This window comes from Antedon mediterranea, chromosome 7 (genome assembly GCF_964355755.1).
Source record: "Antedon mediterranea chromosome 7, ecAntMedi1.1, whole genome shotgun sequence".
Classification (NCBI taxonomy): domain Eukaryota; kingdom Metazoa; phylum Echinodermata; class Crinoidea; order Comatulida; family Antedonidae; genus Antedon; species Antedon mediterranea.
In genome coordinates, this window is record NC_092676.1 from 4,841,612 (window position 1) to 4,866,726 (window position 25,115).

The 25,115-nt window shown below is 34.4% G+C and overlaps 1 protein-coding gene across 1 annotated transcript in view; it reads left to right on the top strand.

The window, feature by feature from the left end:
* The window catches only part of LOC140055308 (cation-independent mannose-6-phosphate receptor-like), a 51,106-nt gene that overhangs the window by 4,123 nt on the left and 21,868 nt on the right, over positions 1-25,115 (top strand). Inside the window, exons 7-33 of the mRNA XM_072100615.1 lie at positions 679-819; positions 1,586-1,736; positions 2,134-2,266; positions 2,801-2,967; positions 3,501-3,666; positions 4,169-4,324; positions 4,744-4,959; positions 6,489-6,663; positions 7,781-8,092; positions 8,407-8,591; positions 9,014-9,094; positions 9,843-10,077; positions 10,537-10,668; positions 11,448-11,705; positions 12,238-12,298; positions 13,058-13,208; positions 13,840-13,969; positions 14,489-14,614; positions 15,692-15,963; positions 16,938-17,147; positions 17,650-17,790; positions 18,397-18,567; positions 18,981-19,146; positions 19,926-20,002; positions 20,694-20,857; positions 22,249-22,379; positions 23,079-23,205. Of these exons, the coding sequence (XP_071956716.1) occupies positions 679-819; positions 1,586-1,736; positions 2,134-2,266; positions 2,801-2,967; positions 3,501-3,666; positions 4,169-4,324; positions 4,744-4,959; positions 6,489-6,663; positions 7,781-8,092; positions 8,407-8,591; positions 9,014-9,094; positions 9,843-10,077; positions 10,537-10,668; positions 11,448-11,705; positions 12,238-12,298; positions 13,058-13,208; positions 13,840-13,969; positions 14,489-14,614; positions 15,692-15,963; positions 16,938-17,147; positions 17,650-17,790; positions 18,397-18,567; positions 18,981-19,146; positions 19,926-20,002; positions 20,694-20,857; positions 22,249-22,379; positions 23,079-23,205 (4,435 nt within the window). The remainder of the gene's footprint in view (positions 1-678; positions 820-1,585; positions 1,737-2,133; positions 2,267-2,800; positions 2,968-3,500; positions 3,667-4,168; positions 4,325-4,743; positions 4,960-6,488; positions 6,664-7,780; positions 8,093-8,406; positions 8,592-9,013; positions 9,095-9,842; positions 10,078-10,536; positions 10,669-11,447; positions 11,706-12,237; positions 12,299-13,057; positions 13,209-13,839; positions 13,970-14,488; positions 14,615-15,691; positions 15,964-16,937; positions 17,148-17,649; positions 17,791-18,396; positions 18,568-18,980; positions 19,147-19,925; positions 20,003-20,693; positions 20,858-22,248; positions 22,380-23,078; positions 23,206-25,115) is intronic.

Here is a 25,115-nt window from a genome sequence, read left to right on the forward strand (position 1 = left end):
TTTATAATTTATTTTGCTTATAAATTAAGTCTCATTTGAGGCTTAGGAGGTGGAGTTGAAAAAGTTGTGAGTCACAACCCTGGCACTAAGTCAGGATTGAACCCTGGACCTTGGGATTGGAAGGCAAGCATGTTAACCACCAAGCAACAGCTCCACTACAAATTAATGTCTTATTTCATTTATTGCTGTTTTTGTTTTTAAATATAAATGAAGTTTATAAACCCCTTCTTGAAACTTTAGAAAGTTCAGAAATTGGGCATGGATTTTCCAGAGTATAATTTGTGATTAAACTGAGTATGTAGGTTTTTTAGATATGAGGTCAAAGGTTGAGGTTTGTTCATGCTCTCTAAAAGAAATATGCTGTTCTTTTAATACAACTGTCCTAAAGCAGATTTTTTTCTGTCCTAAAGGTTTTTTCTACTATGTAAAATACATCCTGGGGAAGCATGCCCCCACACCTCCCCCTACATTTTGAAATTCAATAGGATTATTATAATTAATTTAATTTCACAATTTGTAGGCCCGGATCCCCTTATTTGAAAATCTTCCACTATTTCCATTGGTTCTGTACAACAAAGTAAAAATGTAATTGTCTCCCAGGTCCCCTGATTATAATTTTTCTTTCAATTATGTTTTATTGTTCAACATGTACATTCTTTAAATTTTATTTGATTTAAGGTGACCTAGAGAGTGCTCCTGTTTTTACCCGTAAATCCAGTGACGGTTGTATGTATGAATTTGAATGGCGTACAGCAGCAGCCTGCCCTCAAGAAGAAGCGATAAAAAGTCACAGTTGTACAGCTTATGATGATGAAAGAGGTAATCTATTGTTTGAACCGATTTCTGTATCACCCATATCATGAGTTGATTGGGAAGAATATTTTCAACAAATGAAAATCTCCTCCCCATTCAACGAATATACAAGATATATTAATATATTTGTTTTATAACACCCATTGTTCTACCTAAAGCCGCTGTTACCATCTTTTATCACTGTGCCATTCAAAAAGTCAGAGTTTCAATGTCAATAGTCTGTGCACACTATAAGATGCCATTAAATAGAACCGTTAAATGGAACGTTTACCATGCAATAGAACTAATAATGAATGGCACACATAGGGTGTATTATAATGTGGCATTATTTTTCAAATCTATTAATTCCAGGATCTCATTTTGATAATAAAATATCGTCATTATGTTTATCGCAAATAGCTTGATTTCGCGAGGAACGTCATTTCACAATGCATGAGAAGAGTTTGGGAGCATATGTCACAACATGTCCGTACAAACAACAACTCATGTATGTACGCATAGTGATAGAAAGAGACCACAACCAGAGAGAGCCCAACAAACAATAAGAAGAATTGATGTCACAAAAGCGAAAGCTTAAGAAGACTCTAACAACAAATGAACAAATGAATGAATAGTGATGTTTGCTCCCATTCTCTTCCCACAATGCATCACACACACTATTTGCGATATGCACAAATCTCTAAGCGCAATCAGAACATTTGTCAATAGCAGTATATGATAATTCTGCTAAAATGTGTAGCAGTATACAGTACTTAAATCTTGATTTCATTAGGTTTGATCTTTGACCTGACCCCGTTACAAGGTCAAGAGTATACAGCAAAAGTGAATAGCACTGAATATAACTACTATATTGGTGTTTGTGAACGTCTTACACAATATTGTATTGGCAGTGATACTGGAGCTTGTCAATTTAAAAATGAAGAGTATGTATATTTTTAATTATTTATCTTATTTAAAAAAAAATAAAAGTCATTTACAAAGGAAAATATCAATTTTAAACATCTTGATTTGAAATATATATATATTTTTAATGTAATAATTCAGTTTACAACTATAAAGCAAATGTTTTTTTTTTGTTAGTTCATACAGTAGAATCCCTCTGAGCTCTGCTGGGGACACCCCTCACACCTATTAAGGGCCACCTTTCCATGCAATGGGCAAAATATGTATTAATGCTACGGCCAACTCCTATTCAGAGATTGGATCTCGAAGATATCCCTTTGGGGCTATAACTCTACTTTTTCAATCCATAATTAATTGATTCCACGCTACACATCAATTATGTATACATTTAAAGAATATTTTTAAATTTTTTTTTAGTAAAACATCGCACATCACTGGTAAAATAAACTCTAATACTACGTTAGAATATTACAATGGTGTGTTGAAGTTGACATATTTCAATGGCGACCCTTATCATGCAGTAGATGGTGAACCGAGGGAGTATAGAAGGGTAAGCTACTGCAAGAAAAAATCAGTGTTCAATTTAGAAAGATTATTGTTAAGCCCTATTTAATAAAAATTCATTTACAAAGGAAAATATCAGTTTGAAACATCTTAATGTGAAAAGAATGTCAGAACAAGTGAGTGGCCGAGCGGTTAAGACAGTGAAACCGTAATTACGTAGCCATAACATCGGGTTCAAGGCTTACTCGCTTCATTGTTCTGATGGTAGAACAATTCTTCTCGGATAAGGACTATAAACCATAGGTCCAGTGTACACATCTGCCTCATGGTTCACTTTAAAGAAGATAGTACATCTTTCGAGACGAGTAGGGGGTTACCCCAGTGTACTAGTACACACACAGCCACTGATCATAACTGGGGCCTCTGGGAGACCAGTCTTTGACTGAAGAGGTTCGCTCAGTATAAATAAATAATAAACAATTATTTTTGGAAAAAATCATTTCAAAATTACACTTTTAATCAATCTCATTATTTTTGTTTATTTTATAAACCAGTTAATTTTAAATTTCTCTTTTTGTAGACTGAAATTGTGTTCATATGTGATCATAGCCAAGCTGATTCCTCTCCTGAATACGTATCGGAAAATAATCATTCTTACTTTTTTGAATGGTCCACTATGTACGCCTGTCCTCAAAAACCAGTTGAGTGCATAGTCCGTAAAGGGAGTCAGCAATATGACTTATCAAGGTAAAGTAACTTGGAAGGCAGACTTAAGCTCCTATCTGATCAGTGACGTAACAGCTCAAGAGCATATAGGGCCCCATGCGCACTTGTTCCCAGAGAAAGAAACACATTAAAATATGAAAAAGGCTAAAACAACGGCCGTGGCCTTCAGCGTTGGGGGCCACTTAAGGTTCCTAAACATGAGGGCTAATGTCTTTGTTACTCCCTGTATCCGAGATTAACAAGTCCTCTGAAATTACGATTATGTGTGCGCTAAAATATCTGGTCAAATTTATCTTGTAAGTAGACGCCTACCGCAAATTAAACAAATACTTTATTCCAATTCAAGCTTCTTTGCTTGATTGGTGGTTAAAATATATTGATAAATTGGAAGGCAGACATAAACTTTTTTCTGAGATTGAGAGGCCCTCAGAAATATCGACAATATGTACACTAAAATGTCTAAATCAGCCTGTGAATTAGGGAAATACGTTACAACCAAAGTTGTTCCTCATGATTGGATAACATATTTCTCTTTTTCTTTTTAATTTGGTTAGCTTATCCGGTTCCGATGCACTTGATGATGACAATTGGTCAATTATTGATGACAGTATTGAAGGCCACCAGTATAAATATTATTTACACGTGTGTAAGCCCCTAAAGCCTGTAGCTGGCTGTGATGTCATCGCATCATCTTGTATGACAGAGATTGTTGATGGTAAAGTAAGTACTGTATGTTGTTAAAACATACAAAATATTTGGGTGCCGTCCATAATATGACTCCGGTAAATTTGAATAAAGTGCCGCCTAGGACTTGTAGTAACTTGGCCGCCTAGGACTAGCATAACGTAGAGCGAGTGAGGACTTAAAAAACTGCTATTTATCAAAATTGACCTGGCATTTTAGTAATTTACTTTCAATAAATTATTTAGAATTATTTATATTTAGGAATCATTCTTAATTCAATGCAAAATGTGCTAAATAGATCACAAACTACTCGTTTTGTAGTTACGAATATAACTGGTGACTGGTCGCTTTAAGAATATGAAATTGGGATCACCTCAAAAGTTTCACAAACGTGTGACGTATGCGTTTCCTTTATCGTATTCATAAGGTTGTGAAACCTCTCTATTAATAACCAAGGTTCAACTGAATGTTTACACTAGTACCCTTTTAGTTAAATTTACAGTTTTATGAAAGCGTTTTCTAATTTTCTCCTTATTAGGAAGTTCAAGTTCACGGTAATCTAGGCGTTTCCAAAACCTCTCCAGTAATTGAGAGCGTCGGTCATGTGAAACTTACCTACAGCAATGGAGATAGTTGTGACAATGGCAAAGTTTCAGAGACACGTATTCATTTCATATGTGAAAAAGGAGCCTTAGTAAGTGTTATTAAGCTCTGTCTACACTAGCAAACTTTATGTCACATGAAGATGTCACATCACTACTATATTTCGGAATATCACTACCATATTTGGGCATCACACTTTTTTTGTCAAACTAGTTTGATAGTGTAGACAAAGCTTTAGGACTCTGACACGCTGTGGATGAATTATAATGATACTTTACATATATAAAATAATAATATATATAATAATGTAATGTACCTTCATGATTGTTTACCAATCATAATGTTCTTGTTTTCAATCCTGGATGTTTTGCCCAAGACTTACTTAAGCCTCACACAAAAGCATGAAATTTGTTTTCCTTCCTGTATTTCGTAAGCCATGCACTTGATGATTTTAGATGCGAGTTCAAATGTTACAAAAATCGCAAAATGATGTGTATTTATTTTGTGCAGGCTACAAGTCCAAGACTGCTCGAGAAGATTGATGGATGTGATTATATCTTTGAGTGGAAGACAGAAGCTGCCTGCTCTATTGAGACCTCGTCTGGTAAGGACTGTACAGTACGAGATGTCAACTCTGGATACATCTTCAACCTTAGCCCTCTCAAGCTAAAGGGAGCTTATTCCATCAGCAATCAATCAATCAGCAATGGTGACAGTATATTCAAGGTACAAACACAATTGAATAATCATATTTCTTATGTAAGGGCGTGTGGCGCAGTGTGTTGGATGTTCGACTAGTGATCGTGAGATCGAGGTTCAAATCCAACTCTCGCCACATTGCTTGTATCCTTAGGCAAGATACTTTACTTATGTTTGCCTTTCTCCACCGAGGTGTATAAATGGGAACCTGGTTAGATCAAGACACAACTTTGTGCTGATTACTAGCTGCATTATGGGAGTATGTTTCCATAGGTCTTTGATCAAAAAAAATTACTGAGATAATAATGTTCAGCGCTTAGAGGTTTCACAACATTAGGTGCTATATAAATCCAGGATATCCAGTATACTATTTCTCCATTATTCTCAAAATAAATGTCACTGTCTAGAATCTTAATATAATTTAATATACTGTACAAAGTAAGGGACTATATTGCAATTATTCTAGTGCTATTTGTTTTAAGGTAAAAGATCATGTATACGGTAGTTTATACTACTGCAGGTACTGCAGTAAACTCTCTTTAAACTTTTTAGGAGTATTGCATACTGTGTATTGCAGTGACTGCCTCATAAACTTGAAATAAACTTAAACTCATAATTATTGAGGTAAACAAATGTTGTTACTGCAGTAATTGCAGTATAGTAGTTTTGACATGGTCCCAAATTTAAGCACATTTAAGGGTAGACTTATAGGATTTGAGAAGCTGTTGATTGTATCAATAGAATTTGCTGGCAAAAACAGATAGTTCCTCATCTTCTAAAGCTCTGTCACACTATCAAACTTTATGTGACAAAAAAATGCCCATTATGGACATGATGATGTCATATCACTACTATATTTGGGCATATCACTACCATATTTGGGCACATCACACTTTTGTTATCATACTAGTTTGCTAGTGTAGAATGAGCTTAAGTATCCCTGTTGCCAGTTGCAGCCAGTCATTTTCTTGTGTCTGTGATAGCAACTATATGACCAGTACCCAGGTTTATTTCCCTCATTCTTGTTTGAAAGATGCAGTGAGTACACACTGAACTGATCGTCCTTGGAAAACATTTATTCTTCCATTGATACCATGGAATGAGTGCCTCAAACCCATTCTAATATTAAAATTACAGATTTACTGCACTAAACTATACTAAAGCTCTGTCTACACTATAAAACTGTATGCGACAAAAAAATGTTATGTGTCCATATATGGACATGATGATGTCATATCACTATTATATTTGGGCATATCACTACCGTATTTGGGCACATCACACTTTTTTTGTCATTGTAGACAGAGCTTAAGTATCCCTGTTTGTTGTATCAATAGAACTTGCTGGGCAAAAACAGATAGTTGCTCCTCTTCTAAAGCTCATCACACTATCAAACTTTATGCGACAAAAAAATGTGATGTGCTCATATATGGACATAATGATGTCATATCACTACTGTATTTGGGCATATCACATCATATCACACTTTTTTTGTCAAACTAGTTTGATAGTGTGGACAGAGCTTAACAATTGTGATTATAATATATTTCTTCCAGATTAACATATGTGGTGCTGTTCCAAGTGGTAATTGTAATGGTGTTACTGATGCTGGAGCGTGCCAAATAGATGGAAATAGTATTAAGGTCCTAGGTCGGACATCATCTAACCTTACCTTTACTGATGATGGCCATTTATCATTGGTTTATGATATGCCATTTGAAGCAGAAACTGGTATGAAAATAATGTCTTCCTTTAAATTCATCTTTTCTTATATTATGTAATTTAATGACAAAAAGAGAGATCGACGTTTCGGTACCATCTCTCTTTTTGTCATTAAATTTTATATTGAAATTATATAGTAAACGTCTTTTAATTCTTATATTATGGTATCTTTATTTCAAACATATAAAAATACATTTGCAGCCAAAGGCTCAATTGCTGCATCTTATTACAATAGAGTTACAATAAAATTGCGATATTTTATATCAAAATGACATCAAACGTTAACATTTATGTATAAAAAGACCATCAAATTCTATAAAAAAAAACCAACATAGAAAATATTATATAATCAAAACAATGTACAAATTACATCAAAGGTTCAATTTAAAACAACAAAAAACCATGAAAATAAAAAAATACACAATCTGAGAAGGCAAAGAAAACCACAGTTTAAAGTAAAACTTTGACCCACGGGCCAGTTACTCCATCTCAGAGAATGAAATTTAAAAAATATTTATACATAAAAATACTAAAAAATCATTTAAAATTACAATATAGTCTTTCGGATATTTACAAAAAAAAAAAAAATTGCTTACAATTTTACAGTTAAGAAAATACAAATATATAAAAAAAGATAGCCTCTGTGTCTGTCTGCAAGTAACTATTAAATGAAGGATGTTTTTATATAATAAATAACAAACGTAGCCCAAAGGAATAATTAGTCAATCTTTCTCATCCTGTTAAGCTATTTGGTGGCTAATTTCAAAAGTTCTAGTAATGGCCAAATAGAGCCTCTTTTGACCTTAAATTAAAGATTCATTTTTACTTTTAAAAGAGGAAACTTTATATATTACTTTTTTCATTGCATAACACAGCCTCTGTTTGATAAAGAACATACTACTTATTATGTAAAGTGCTTTAAAGTTAATAAACCTAGAGATGGATTATTTTAACTACTGGCTACTTCAACACCCTAATCTAGTTTAAAGCTCTGTCTACACTATCAAATTTTATATGACAACAAAGTGTGATATATGGACATGATAATGTCATATCACTACCATATTTGAGCATATCACTACCATATTCGAGCATCACTACCATATTCAACAACATTATTTTACAGGTAATCGTAATTCTACTGTGGAAATTACCTTCCTTTGTCGTCATGAAGTTTCTGGTAATCATCATGATTTGACGTTTCTGCGGAAAGACGACAACAAATGGCTCTTCAACTTTGAGACTCCTTACGCGTGTCTACCACAAGCCGTTGACTGCTTGATATCCGACAGTCATGGTAATGAGTACAACCTCACACCACTTTCCAAGGAAGATGGCAACTGGGAAGTGGTGGACACTAGAGATGAAAGCAGCGATTTGCGATATCATATCAATGTTTGTCGCCCTCTAAACAACGATAATGGCTACAATTGCCCAGGTAATAAATCTATTGTTGGTGTTTTTTATATTTAAACGAACACAGTTAATCGATTTTATTAGATTTTAAATTTTTCATAAAAATGTATTGATCAAATAAGGACTACTGTAAAGTTCAAAGGGCAAAGGTCAAGTACAACATCTTAAGTGTTACAATTTAAATTTGGTAGGTAGTGCCATTGGGTCATGCCAGACATCTACCAAAGGTGGTTTACCCCATAGTCTTGGATACAACCATCCATTTCTAAAAGTTAAAGGGCAAAGGTCAAGTGCTTTACCATCTTAATTGTTTAAATTTGACACCCTTATTTGTAGGTGGTGCCATTGGGTCATGTCAGACATCTACCAAAGGTGGTTCACCGCGTAGTCTTGGATACATCCAGTCCATGCCGGAAGCAGCACCAGATGGCAGTATCAGTATACAGTACGAGAATGGAGATGTCTGCAAAGATGGCATTCGATACAGCACAAGAATTATTTTTGAATGTTCTGATCGTCCAGTAAGTTTTTTTTTTTTATGTTATATTCAATAACATATTTCTTCATTTTTTTTCCTATTCTTTCCCATAAAGAAGGGGGCTATACTGTCCATTTTAACACGGGCCAATCAGTGACACCCCTATCAAGGATACATTTTGATGAGTCCCTGTATTTTAAACTATTTGAATCCAAGAGAAACAGGTGTAGTACAGTAGAAAGAAATCTGCTCAAAAAAAAACACAAAAAAAACGCCACAAAATCAGTTGGTATAAATAATATCGCTAAATATTATTACATTTATAGAAGTTTTTGACTGAAATTCAGTTTGATAATAAGTATATCTAGATTTAAAATATAAACATTTAGAAATGATAATTTAATGTTACTTTTCTTCAATTTTGAAATTTCTAACCAAGAAAATTTTTTTTAAATATTCTTTTAGGGATCACCAGTCTTGCAAGTTGTCAGCAATGGTTGTGAATATGTTTTTTCATGGCAAACTCCAGCAGCCTGTCCATTGAAGGTAATTGTGTTATATATTATTATTATTATATATTATTATTACATATTTAATTATTTGAAAAATGTGCTCGGTAATTATGAATTAGGATAAAGAAAATGTGGTTAAAAAATATAAAGCTCTGTCTATACTATCAAACTAGTTTGACAAAAATGTGTGTGATGTGCCCAATAGTTTATGATGTCATCGTGTCCATATATGAGCACATCATATTTTGTTGCCACAAATAGTGTAAACAGAGCTCTACGCATGTTTTTATGAGGGTATTGTGAGCCAATATATACTGTATACAGTATACATTTTTGCTGTTACTGTTTTGTGAGAGCTTATAAGAAAAGATGACTAACTTTATATAACATAAGATAACACTGGAGCTGAAGCTCTGTCCACACTATCAAACTAGTTTGACAACATAAGTTTTATTCAACTGTGTTTTACAAAGGTATCTCTAACAACTGTACTAAAAAATAGTATATTTTATAAAGCCTTGTCTACACTATCAAACTTAATGTGTCAAAAAATGTGATGAGCCCATTTATGCTGGTGATATTAGTAAATATGTGATGTGACATCATCATGTCCATATATAAGGCACATCGTATTTTTTTTCTCACATGGAGTTTGATAGTGTAGACAAGGCTTTATAGTTGAAAATCAATTTGATTTATTTAATCATTATCAACGAAGATTTACAATATACCACAGAAAGAAAATAAAATAAACTGAATCGAATTTCTTTAATTTTGTTTAGACCGACACTGGATCTAACTGTGTAGTACAGGATCCTGAACTTGGGTTCCAGTTTAACCTCTCCTCACTCCACAACCCTAAAGATGACTACGTAGTTACGTCTGGAGAGTATGAGTACCGCATTAATCCTTGTGGCAACCTAGTGAACCCTTCTGGTAGTTGCAACAAGCCGGGAGTCGGAGCATGTCAGTCTAAAGACTCTGGGTCGGCAGCAGATTCATTCCAAAAAGTTGCAGGTAATCATTTTCTTTGTGATATACTGCAACCCTGTGTAAAGAATGGAACATTCCGCTATAATAATACAATTTTGTACTTAAATGTCTTTTTAAAAATATTTTTCAAATAAAGTTATTGTTTATTCAGTTATATTGGTGCATTTTATAGTTAGTGGTCACTAGACTTTAACAAGATAACTATTTTAGATCGATTGTTTGTGAAATTATGTGTAGCTCACTTTCTTTCTTTGGAAAACCAGCCAGGGCCGTAGCCAGCATGAGGCAGAAGAGGTGCTTTAATTTTCACTACCAAGCCCAATTCCCTAGCAGAGATCGTCATATTTCATATTAATGATTGTATTTAAAGCATCTTTGCCATGTCTGTTTTTAACCTCTCGCTATGGCATTGCCAGCTCAAGTGTGCACAGAATAGTTCACTATAACTACATATTACTATTTACAATTTGTTTATGTTTATAGGAATGGGAAATACAAAGTTAGTATATGAAGGCGGCCATTTTAAACTGAACTACACCGACGGAGAAGCATGTCATAAGAAAGTCTACAAAAGATCTACTGCTTTTATATTTTATTGTGATAAGCAGGTAAAAGGTGAGAAAGTTTGCCCTTTTATATTCTTCAAACCACACAACCTATGCTCATTTGTTTTGCTTCACAACCAGGTCATAGGTCATTGAGAGATCTTTGAAGACCATAAGTATAGTCTGTACTGTACTACAGTAGCATATTTGGTTGATACCATGAATTCACTAGATGACTAAACTAGATGGTGCCCATCCATTGACCGGTGTAACCACTAGTGCCATTGAATGAACAACTCATGAATATGCATATGTTAATGAGCTACAGTATACTTATTTACCATTATTGAATTTTATGAATATGCACAATATGCTAATTTATCAATCAGGAATATTCACAATATGTTAGTAAGCTATAATTATTTAACATTTATCATTAAACAATTTCATGAATATTCACAATATGTTAATGACCTATACTTATTTCAACTGTTCATTTACCATTAATCAATTTCATGAATATTCACAATATGTTAATGAGCTATACTTATTTCAACTGTTCATTTATTATTATTCAATTTTATGAATATTCACCATATGTTAATGAGCTATACTTATTTCCACTTTTCATTTATCATTATTCAATTGAATATTTACAATATGTTAATAAGCTATATTTATTTTAACTTTTCATTTATTATTAATCAATTTCATGAGTATTCACAATATGTTAATGAGCTATACTTATTTTAACTTTTCATTTCATGAATATGCACAATATTCAAGTGAGTATACCCATTTCATCTTTCCAATTATCATTGTACAATTATTGGACATCTGTAATTACAGGAGCGGGGGAACCAAAGTTCATCAACGAGACAAGTGACTGCACATACGTGTTTGAGTGGGCCACGTCACTGGCTTGCCCACCGTTCGAACTAGTAGAATGTAGTTATCGTAACTCGCAAGGAACTCAGTTTGATTTGTCGTCTTTGACGCATACTAAAGATAACTATAAGGTCATGCCGTTTTATCAGACAACAGCGAAACCAGATATATTCTACATAAATATCTGTCGGCCTCTAGTACACTCTCATAATGTTGAAGGTATGAATATCAAATTATTGTAATAGTCATGGTCTACATTTAATGTTTTTTAAGTTTATATTTCTTTGGGTTCTAACAGAATAAAACTTGGCCTGTAAGTGAGAGGTTTCTGGTTCAAATCCTACCAGTGGGATAGAACTGCTAAAATGTATGCTATATATTTTAGCTGAGTAATATACATAGCAATTCTTATAATGTACTGTACATATGAAATTGCTATTCATCAATAGCCTCCTTTTAATCTAATCTTAAGCCTTGTCTAGACTAAAAATTTATGTAACAAAAAAATGTGATGTGCCCATATATGGTACATGGTGATGTCATATCACTACCATATTTGGCCACATCACACTAGTTTAATATAGTGTAGACATAGCTTTAAGCTTAGGTGAAAATTGATAAAGAAACATAAATGGAGCTTTAAGCCTCACTCACTGATTGGTGTTTACATGTTCTATATGATAGAGATTTTACTTTTATTTAAGCTAAATGTTTCTGTGCATTTATATGTTGCATTTAACTGTTTTCATAGGCTCAAAATGTGCTGGAAACTCGGCAGCGTGTTTACAAACCGGCACAGCTGAAAACCCCACGTAAGTTGAAGAATTTGTGAAACAGCCTAGATAAAAAAAGCAGCAAACTCTCCTAAATCTTGATAATCATGAGCTAGCCCAAACTTGGGACCCATGGCTCATATACAGACACCCTCGGACTGACCAAAATTCAGACACCCATTGACTGACCAAAATCTGGACACGCATGTTCTGACCTAAACCCAACTGGAAGGTTTTCCAGAAAGTTCCTGTTTTTAAAAGGCATTTTACAAGTATTAATTAATGCTGGACCTGAATGATATGATTTAGAGAGTTTCAGTGTTAAGAGAATACAGTGGGAGAGTTTGGATCAAAATTGAATTATTTCATATATACACACATGTTTCAGGTAGCCTTATGCCTAAATCATTATTTTGTATTTATTTGATTTAATTGAAACCAACAGCTATAATTATCGCCACTAATAGGTTTGATACAAAGAAAGCCAGGACTGTTTAAAGCACCTTGATTGGTCCTAACATTGATCAAGGGCTTCTCTCGGCCTGTGTTCAAGTTGACCAGAGGAAAGGCATAAGCCAATACGTCTGAGGCAGATACTAGATGCAGGGGCTGCTATAAGAGTCAGCAGTGCTGATTTCAAATGCCTAAGCTCCATATACAGCACCCGATATTCCCAGATGATCTCCCATCCAAGCTCTAACCAGGCCCAACGTTGCTTAACTTCAGTGATCTGACGAGAACCGGTGTTTCAACGTGGTAAAGCGTGGTAAAACATAATGTATCACTTTTTTTGTTTAGATATGCTGATTTGGGGCACATTTCTGGGCCCCCTTCATGGATTAACAATCATCTAAGCCTAACATATGAGGGCGGCGATCCCTGTACATCAGTTGGTGAAACACTTCGTAAAAAAACAACTATTGCATTTATTTGTGATAAGGATTCAGAGGTATGTGCTTTTTCGGTTTCATAAATACTTACCTGGATAAGTTGCCATGCCATTTAAAATAATAAAAACACCCCTTTAAAATTTATGGGATCTACCACTATTTTGAATATATATATCAGTATTAAATAAGCTCAAAATCCAAAGGCAAATTACTGAAAAAAATGACAATGCTGTTGGTATCAGTGGCTGAATCTCAATGGAGATACAAAATAAAATAAGCAAAATGCTAAATCAAAACGAATTATCAAATCATTACATGATCTTTATAGTAGATAATATAAATAGAACCCCCTTAATTGTCAAACCCCCCATTAAGGGGACACTTTTCAAATGAGGGAGGGAGTCATCAGACATGTTATTACATTAGGTTAACTACCTAACTACTGAAAAAAAGTCTTCCTGGTTTTTATGGAAGAATTTTGCCAAATTTTGTATTTGACCATATTAAGGGAAATTCATGTTTTTTTGTCTCGATTTCTGTTACAAATATTTGATTTATGTACAATTGACCAAAAATTATATTTAAAATTCATGCCTGTACCTGAGCTTTAATAGGGTTCTACTTTAAAGGAAAGTGTTATTACCTTTCTGAGACTGGATAGTAGTTCATTGTTGTCTTTTTTTTGCACAGGCTACAGGACCTGAATACGCCTATAGTGGATCGTCGTGTTTCTATCATTTCAACTGGTTCACTGAGCTTGCCTGTGGCTTGGATGAAGAGGTAGTTACCAATGACTGTACAGTTAATAACCCAGCTACAGGTATTCAATGTCTATCATTTTTCATAATTACAAATATCCTTAAAAATTGCAGTAACTACATTTTGTTTAATACTCAAACTCTCAAATTATTTAGCAAGCTTTTATTCACTCTTTAAACATGTTTATACATTTTTATGTTTATCATACATACTGTTTATTGCAGTGACTGCCTCATAAACTTTGACATTGAACATTGAAACAAAAATTGAATCATTACATGCATTGTTTCAGTATAAATGCAGTTACTGCAGTAACTGAAGTAGAATAATTTGAACCTTGCTTCTCTCCAATTTGAAATGTCTGAAAGCCATGTAAAATCGTCATTACAAATTGAAAGTAATGTACATTCTGCATATGTCCTTATTCAAAAATGTCTACAGTGTCATAGAGAGAGGTGACTTCAAACTCATGCAAATTTTTAAGCATCCATGATGAATGCCAAATCATTCACAGACAGACAGAGGTGATACAGTTGGCTGGTACTGTAGTTTTGTAACTATTTTTTGTTTTGTTTTTCAGGCTATCGATTTGATTTATCATCCTTAAACAAAGCTGGTGGATACTCTGTGTCTGGTGGTGGCTACATCTATAAACTAAACATCTGTGAAAAGCTTACAGGATCCGGTTGTACAGATGAAAATATAGGTAAAAACCTATGTACATACTTTTTAAAACTGTATTGTAAGTATAGTGTGAATGTGTGCTGGTCCATTTCGGCCCCTTTTTTGTGGACAGACGAACTAATGCCGCTTGGTGGTAGCTGTACGACAAAACAAATATGTTGTATTTCGACAACGTAATTCAGCCCAGTAAACTTCAGGTAGCATGTCATCCCCTCACATTTACATTTTTGTTTAGTTCCGTAGCTATGTAAAAGGGGTGCGGTTACGAGAAGGTAGCTCCTTGGTGGTGGCCATTGTTTATGCCCATTACCCCACATTAATTACTATTTTTGTAGAATCTCGTAGATATTCAATAATGTAATAGAAAGATTGATCTAGTGTGTATCAATGTGAATGTGTGTCAAAAAGTTGTCGTGTTGAAATGTAACGAAGCATACTCTGCGATATTGTCAAAACCTAGTCTATTATTTGAATAAATCAATAATCTTTTATTTCAACACCATAGAAAATACAAACAATACAAAAGAAAACAAAAGCATCAGCAAAATTCAAAAACTTAAAACACAATGCTCTCAGTATTATCATCTGTGTAGAATAAAATACAAAAATCTTTTATAGCAAAAAAAAAAAAAGCCATATAAGATACAGACAGTAATACAAAAGCATCAGTAACATTCCAAGTATTAAAAAAATTGTACTGTACTCATCATTCATTCACTCTACTCTACATCACTCACTCTCACTCAATCTTTTCATCTTAACGTGTCTTCCTTCTCTGTGCTTGACATTAAAACTGCCCTTAAGATGTAACCTATAATTTATTACATTTATATTAATTATTATAATAATAATAACAATAATCACAATAACAATAATTACAATAATTAAAAAAATAATAACTACTACAGTAGTAATGACTATAATTTTTATGTGTTTAAATTTTAAATGTAAATATGTATTATTATGTATGATGTATGATGTAGTATGTTTAAGCGGATATTAGCCCTTGATGGCATTTGCAGCAATAAAGAAATTGAATTGAATCATCCATATAGAATATAGCTCTGAGCTCTTGGGATTTGTTTGGTCATATTCACAGGTGTGTGTCAACAAAAACCAGCTGGTGCAGGCACGCCACATTCTTACGACGCAGGCCACTTCAACAAACGTCTTTCATTCGACGACGGCATTCTCATGTTGAATTACGAAGGCGGAAAGCCTTGCCATCGCGGACAGTTTAACAGAAGTTCGATCATAAACTTTGTATGTCCACACACGGACGGGGTCATAGGTCAGCCACAGTTTGTAGACGAATCTGAGGACTGTACGTACTATTTTTCATGGCATACGTCACTAGCATGTGAAAACCAGGTAAGAAAAACTTTTTTTAAAATTTCTTCTCGACTGCTGCATATCCTCAAATATAATGTATTTATAATTTTTTTACCCATTTCTACTGATAATATTTACTAAGTTTATATCATCATTTATGTTGTCATTACACCATATGTTATATTAAATACAGATTTTAAATAAATCAATCAATAATAATAAATAGTTCCATTTCTGCTGTTAAAAAATATTATAAATGCATTTAGAATACAAACCCTCACTTTGGATACTGGAGCTGCGACGTTCATGTTCCTCGCGTGGTTGCTGAGCATTTCGATTCGCATGAGTGCTCATGAAAGCGTCATAGCTCATTTCCTGAGCTCTGATTGGTTGCGCAATATTTCGCTTTGCAAAAAGTAGAAACAATTCGAACTAGTAAATTTCGCTGAAGCGAAAAATCAAAGGAACTAGAATTCGTCGAAGAAGGAAGTATGACAGACAGAAACGCGAATACGCATGTGCATAGCATGACGCTTTCGATTCACGCGAACAAATTCGCCTAGTGGAAAATCGGCTTTAAGGGGACACTTTTCCATGAAACAAATGAAGGACAATATATTTAGCACTATGGCCACCAGAAAAGTACAGAAGACAACTAGTACTTAGGGGACACTTTGTGGTTCCCAAAGTTGTCTCCTAATAGGGGTTCTACTTTAAAAAAAAATATACCATTTATTTTAGTACATCTGTTAGAGCTACCCTTGTAAAAAAAAGTTGAATAAATAAATAAATAAATAAATACTCTATGACTATATTAAGAATTGTTTAATCCAACAATTTTGGCACACATGGCGTTTCATACCTATACTTACTGGATACTAGATCTGGTTAAAAACAAAAATTGAAAAATGTCTTAACCTAAAAGATGGGGTATAAATATTACTTATATTTAAAAAACGATTACTGAAAAAGATTGTTTAGATACAAGTTGTAAATGTAGTTTATTTTCCTAGATTTCTTGCAAGGCAACGAACGGTGACACCACCATTGACCTTTCACCTTTAGTCAACGAGCAAGGATATTATCTGTCAAGAAACATGGATCCATATCAAAGATTATCTGCGATATATTTGAATCCATGTCGACCTTTGAACCCTATACCTGGAACCAGATGTCCACCAAGTGCAGCTGGCTGTGTAGTTGCAGAAGGGAAATCCCCATTTGTAAGTGTTTTATATTATATGCAAAATATTTTACATATTCGTATCCCACCTGTCTATACAAATTCTATTAAAACAGATTACTTTAGTACTAAACATTGTTGATCTGAGTGCAACACACTTATAATATGTGAAACATATATTTTATAAGAAAAAATCTCAATCGATATCAAAGCAATCATAACCTTGTTAAAACAAGGCCATATACATGGCTTCAGTTGCATGCTCAAGTTAGTGTTTACCGACGAACCGACCGACATAGTGAGCTAAATTTCATTATCGTTGTGAAAAGTGTACAAGACTGTCTCTGTCCACAAAAGTTTGTGCGCAGTCTATTAGATGAGCATACAGTGTGTACTGTGGCGATGTGACTGCCGCGACAATGTATATTATTTTGTGCTTGATATGTGTGGTGATGATTAGCAAATAAATTGCTTGCATACTTCATAAACTGTTTTATACTTTTAATAAACCACTTAATTTCACGTACTTGTAAATATTTCAGAGCATTGGTAAACTGAGCAGTCCACCAGTTCTGTATGACAATGGCACCGTGACGTTAACTTACACCAATGGCAGCAAATGTGATGAAAATAAAAACTACACCACCATCATTCAGTTCTCCTGTAAACCTGGTACCTCAGAAGTGAGTAGCTCTATTTGGAGTTCAACTATACTGTTGATTCTAGAAGGAAATTATGTTCAATTTTATTCTCATTAAAACAATGTAACATACAAAATACTGAACTTTGTGTATTGAAAAATTACATACTAACAATATATTATATATACAGTATAAAAAATAAATAAATCTATAATCAAATTACTGAATAAAATGACAATGCTGTGGATATCATCGGGTGGATCTCAATGAAGATGCAAAATAAAATTAAAGCAAAAAGCTAAATAAAAATGATAAAGTAAAACAGCCAGAAAAAGTTGCAGAGCTTTCAGGCAACACTTGCCCTTCATTGGTGCAGTCGACCAATTTAAAAAAAAATAAAAACATATAAATATAAACAATAAAAACTTTATACCCGGAGCAACCCTTAAAAGCTCTGTAAGCTCAAACTTTATGTAACAAAAAAATGTGATGTGCCCATATATGGACACAATGATGTCATATCACTACCCTATATAGGCACATCACTACCATATTGGGGCACATCACACTTTTTTTGTCAAACTAGTTTGATAGTGTAGACAGAGCTTAAGTCCTAACTACATCAACTTTTTAAAATTGTGTTTACAGGGAATTCCAGAGTTAACCAGTGTATATGATTGTACCTATCGTTTCATCTGGATGACTAATCGGGTGTGTCCGCCATCTAAATCTGACCCAATAACGACTGACTGCAAATTCATGGCTGCAAACTTGGATTATACGTTCGATTTGACTCCTCTCTCGTCGAAAGTAGAAGAGGTGGGTATATTGAATATCAGAACAAGCAGAACATCATGAACTTTTTTTACCATTTAATATGTTATCACTATAAACATCAACAACATCAATCATATCACCATTATCTAACACTATCATCACCATTATGTTATCACTATCATCACCATTATTTTATCATTATCATCAACATCAGTATCACTATCTAACACTATCATCACCATTTGTTATCACTATCATCAACATCAGTATCACCATTATCTAACACTATCATCACCATTATGTTATCATTTTCATCAACATCAATATTATCATTATGTATCCGCATCAACACCAGCATCCTATTATATATTGTTATCATCTAAACCATTATAGGCAATTCAATAGATTATTGTAAAGTCTATTGCATACTTATTTATCTTAATGATTTCATGTAGTTACCTGAAGGATACTCTATACATGTCTGCCAGTCTGTATCTTCGGAGTGTGATGGAGCTGTGTGCCAAAAAGGGACATCACTTGGTAGTGCTAAAAGTCAGGAGTTCTCTTATAATGGTCATAACTTAAAGGTCGTGTATAGTAATGGAGATAGTTGTCCGCATGGTAAGTTCTAAAGGCACTTAGACTTTGTAACTAACATTTGAATGGCAGTAAAACAATAGGGAGGTTTGTAAACTTCCGAATACGATAACGAAAAAGAATACGCCATACATTTGTTGAACTTTTGAGCTGATCCCTCTTTCATATTTGTAAAGGGTATGAATATTAGCAGTCATATTCCAGGGTTCAATCCTGATCGAGTGTCAGAATTCAATCTTAATCGAAGGTCAGAAGTCAATCCTGATCGAGTGTCAGAATTCAATCCTGATCGAGTGTCAGAATTCAATCCTGATCTAGTGCCAGGCTTCAATCCTGACCTAGTGCCAGGCTTTAATCCTGACCTAATGCTAGGGTTCAGTCCTGACCTAGTACCAGAGTTCAGTCCTGATCCAGTGCCAGACTTCAATCCTGACCTAGTGCCAGGCCTCAATCCTGACCTAGTGCCAGAGTTCATGAGTCCTGACCTAGTGCCAGGCTTCAATCCTGACCTAGTGCCAGAGTTCAGTATTGACCTAGTGCCAGAGTTCATGAGTCCTGACTTAGTGCCAGGCTTCAATCCTGACCACCACTGTTTTTACCCCACTTTCTAAGCCTCAAATAAGATTTAGTTTTAAAGCACGATATAGTTTATCAATCTAGCAATTCTCCAGTTATGTGCTGCTGTTGGATGTGTATAAAATTAAACGCCAAAAATATTAAGCTAGTAATGTTATACAGATTTAAAGAAGAAATAATTAAAATTAAGTATAAAAGTTTCTATAATTTTGTAATTTTTTTTAAAGGCGATGGAAAAAGACGATCAGAAATTATATTTGAATGTGATGAATCACAGGAACGAGGCAAACCTCAGCTAGTTACTGTGAGTTGATCTTAACCTAACTAGTTAGTACACTGTCTATTTTTTATGACAAAGGAGATAACTATAAATAGATAGGAAAAGAAAGACATATGTGTTGACCTTAAAATAGAAATAGGGTAGTTACAAAAAAACACATAGTGTGTTGACCATAGATTATAAAACTCTGGAACATTTTCATGTTTGTCATGATTTTAATTTTTTGAGGAATTCTCAATATTTACAGATTATGGCAATTAAACACATGTTTGTATCCACCTTGTTTAGTCTGCCAAAAAATGGCAAGCAATAACCAAATTACCAAAATAACCAGTTGAATATTTTGTCAATACAAATGTTAAAAATAGAATTTCAATCAATCAATTTGATTGAAATATTTCTTTTCTTGAGAAATTGGGTTTACTTCGTAACCACTTATTTTTTATCATGACCACACACTGAACATGCAAAAATATTTAGAAATATAATTTAATATAAGTGTTTGACATTATTCATTAAAAACACATCCATCTTGTAACTTTAAAGCTACACTATCAAACTTGATGTGACAAAAAAATGATGATGTCATAGTACTACCATATTTGGGAATATCACTACCATATTGACACATCACATTTTTTAGGTCAAACTAGTCTGATAGTGTAGACAGAGCATTATTAATAACTTAATCATCTTTGTTTTTTTTTTGTTACAGTCCGATGATGAAGCTTGTTTTTATTCCTTCATTTGGAAAAGTAACTTTGTGTGTCCTCCTATGCATCAACCATGTCATGTGGCCAATGGGAATAAATTATATGACTTGCATTCTTTATCACGACTAACGAGTAGTTGGGAAGTAAAAAGCAATAAAAAGAAAATGTTAGTTTTTTGAATCCCTGTCAATATCAAACTTTATGTGACAAAAAAATGTGTGATGTGCCCCTATATGGACATGATGATCTCTACCATATTTGGGCACATCACGCTTTTTTTTTTTCAAACTAGTTTGAGTGTAGACATAGAGTAAGGTATCATGTCAAAGTTACTCTACTGCAGTTACTGCAGTAACATATGATTTTAATTTATTTCAATTTATGTAGTTGCTACAAGAAACAGTGTGTATGAATACCTTTAAGAAGCAACTTGCTAAATAATCGTATAAACGGGTTTAAAAGTGAACAAAATGTAGTTACTGCAGTATCTGTAGTAGAATAATTTGTTATCATATTTTTGCTAAACTTTGTGTAGTTCTTAGATTTTTTAAATACTACAATATACTGACAGTTACTCTCATATTTCTGAAGAAGTGATATTTGAAATTTCTCTCTGGCTATTTACTTTCCGTTTTTATTAATAGCTTTTTCTAATTTTCTTAGGATTTGTATAGTTAAATAATATATTTATGTATCATGTACAATTAGAATAACTGTATCCTTATATAAAAGCATGCTGTTTCTAATTTTAAAAATAGTTCCTTCATGTCTTGAAGAATTTAAGGCTAGGCAAACATTAAAGCAGGCTGCAGCTGTGGATGTGATGAGATGTTCGCACACAATATGAGAGGTTCATGATACCTTTCATAATTTCGCCCTAACCCTACCTTATGATCCAAATTTTCCCTGTTTGCATTAGTCTGTTTTGGATGTAGTTATCACCACAATTAATAACACTTTGGGAGAAATTGAAAGATGTTTGTTTATTGATTAGAATATTATCTGTATCAAGTGTAGTTTTATGATCAGTCATCTAAGATATCTGTGTTTCATGACAAGTTCAAACCAGTTGTGCAATGTGCAGCCAAGGTTTTTTTTAGCAGTATATAGACCTCTCTTGTTTTATGAAAGACTTAGGTGGTTTGAATTTGGATATTATAATGTTATGACGTTAAAAAGCTGATATTTTTTACATTCTTTAAGAAAAAAAACTTGTCTGTATCAAGTGCAGTTTTATGATCAATCATCTAAGATACTTGCATCTGTGTTTCATGACTTCAAACCCGTTGTGCAGCCAAGGTTTTTTTTAGCAGTATAGACTACCTCGCTTGTTTTATGAAAGATTTAGGTTGTTGTTTAAAAGGTTTGAATGAGTACTTTATTGGATATGATAATGTTAAGATGTTAAAAAGCTGGTATTTTTTTACATTCTTTAAGAAAATGAGTTGAATGAGTCAACATTTTTTAATTGACGACCACCCACTCATTCAGACCTCATTGTCGATGCTTTGTATGCATTAATATTTTATAATTTACTGTTGTTCTGTCATTATTTAGTTTTTATGTAAACATTTGTACAGCCATAATGAATGGACCAAAGGGCTGTGACGAGTCTGCTGCAGTATGCTCGGAAGATGGCAATGTAGTGGAGATCCTAGGAAAGGAGTACACACAAATATTGATTACAGGTAATGACCCATAGCAGGGTTCTCTTGTATTACGGAACATCCATATATGGAAACAGAGATACAGTAAATAATACGAAAGTACACACAAAATACACCAAAATAATTTTGCCTGAAATTATGTGAAACTCATTGGAAAAAGACCAAAAGTATGAAAAAATTAAAGCCCCACACCACAAAAAAAACCCTCAGACCACACCCCCCCCCCCCCTAAAAAAAAAAGAAAGCACAGAGGAAAGATTCCCAAAAGGCTACCAACCTAATCCCTTTCTAGTAGCTAGTAGGTCTCCTATTGCGTTGATTGGAGAATATTTAGAAAATAATGTAATAAAAAAACGTTTTGGTAAACCAATTGTTAAGTACTTACTTGCTACCTGTCTGTCATTTGCGTGACCAAGGCTACTAAAAATAGCCGAAACATAGCAAGTATGTACTTGAAAATTGGTTTACCAAAAAGTTAAAATTTATTTATAAAATATTAATGTAAAACCAGATAAAATTTTTCAAGAAAAACAATGTCCTTAAAAATTGAGTAAAAATACAACTTTAGAAAATATTAAATTACAATCAATACTAATAAAATTTGATTGCAATATCATTGAAAAATAGATGTTTATATACAATAAATAGATTAAGTAAAAAATCTTGAAAGAAATTTTGATTTGTAAGTTGTAATATTTCCCTCTGTATATTATTTTATAGATGCTGATACTAATAGTCTACAGATGGACTTCAAAGAAGGGAAAAGTACAGAATGTTCAGGAAAAAACGTTGACACAGCAATAACTTTTACTTGCGGTAAAAAGATTGGTACACCAGATTTTACAGGGTATGCTGGTTTTTTTTCATACAATAGAAGGCCAGGGGACACTGTAGGGACCCAACAAAGTTTCCCCCTGAATAGGGCGGACATAAGACACCTATTCAGCAAATTTTTTTTTTCATACAATAGACGGCCAGGAGACACTGTAGGGACCCAACAAAGTTTCCCCCTGAATAGGGCGGACATAAGACACCTATTCAGCAAATTTTTTTGTTCATACAATAGACGGCCAGGAGACACTGTAGGGACCCAACAAAGTTTCCCCCTGAATAGGGCGGACATAAGACACCTATTCAGCAAATTTTTTTGTTCATACAATAGACGGCCAGGAGACACTGTAGGGACCCAACAAAGTTTCCCCCTGAATAGGGCGGACATAAGACACCTATTCAGCAAATTTTTTTTTTCATACAATAGACGGCCAGGAGACACTGTAGGGACCCAACAAAGTTTCCCCCTGAATAGGGCGGACATAAGACACCTATTCAGCAAATTTTTTTTTTCATACAATAGACGGCCAGGGGACACTGTAGGGACCCAACAAAGTTTCCCCCTGAATAGGGCGGACATAAGACACCTATTCAGCAAATTTTTTTGTTCATACAATAGACGGCCAGGGGACACTGTAGGGACCCAACAAAGTTTCCCCCTGAATAGGGCGGACATAAGACACCTATTTAGCAAATTTTTTTTTTCATACAATAGACGGCCAGGAGACACTTTAGGGACCCAACAAAGTTTCCCCCTGAATAGGGCGGACATAAGACACCTATTCAGCAAATTTTTTTTTTCATACAATAGACGGCCAGGGGACACTGTAGGGACCCAACAAAGTTTCCCCCTGAATAGGGCGGACATAAGACACCTATTCAGCAAATTTTTTTTTTCATACAATAGACAGCCAGGAGACACTGTAGGGACCCAACAAAGTTTCCCCCTGAATAGGGCGGACATAAGACACCTATTCAGCAAATTTTTTTGTTCATACAATAGACGGCCAGGAGACACTGTAGGGACCCAACAAAGTTTCCCCCTGAATAGAGCGGACATAAGACACCTATTCAGCAAATTTTTTTGTTCATACAATAGACGGCCAGGGGACACTGTAGGGACCCAACAAAGTTTCCCCCTGAATAGGGCGGACATAAGACACCTATTCAGCAAATTTTTTTGTTCATACAATAGACGGCCAGGAGACACTGTAGGGATCCAACAAAGTTTCCCCCTGAATAGGGCGGACATAAGACACCTATTCAGCAAATTTTTTTTTTCATACAATAGACGGCCAGGAGACACTGTAGGGACCCAACAAAGTTTCCCCCTGAATAGGGCGGACATAAGACACCTATTCAGCAAATTTTTTTTTTCATACAATAGACGGCCAGGAGACACTGTAGGGACGCAACAAAGTTTCCCCCTGAATAGGGCGGACATAAGACACCTATTCAGCAAATTTTTTTTTTCATACAATAGACGGCCAGGAGACACTGTAGGGACCCAACAAAGTTTCCCCCTGAATAGGGCGGACATAAGACACCTATTCAGCAAATTTTTTTTTTCATACAATAGACGGCCAGGAGACACTGTAGGGACCCAACAAAGTTTCCCCCTGAATAGGGCGGACATAAGACACCTATTCAGCAAATTTTTTTTTTCATACAATAGACGGCCAGGAGACACTGTAGGGACCCAACAAAGTTTCCCCCTGAATAGGGCGGACATAAGACACCTATTCAGCAAATTTTTTTTTTCATACAATAGACGGCCAGGAGACACTGTAGGGACCCAACAAAGTTTCCCCCTGAATAGGGCGGACATAAGACACCTATTCAGCAAATTTTTTTTTTCATACAATAGACGGCCAGGAGACACTGTAGGGACCCAACAAAGTTTTTCCTCTGAATAGGGCGGACATA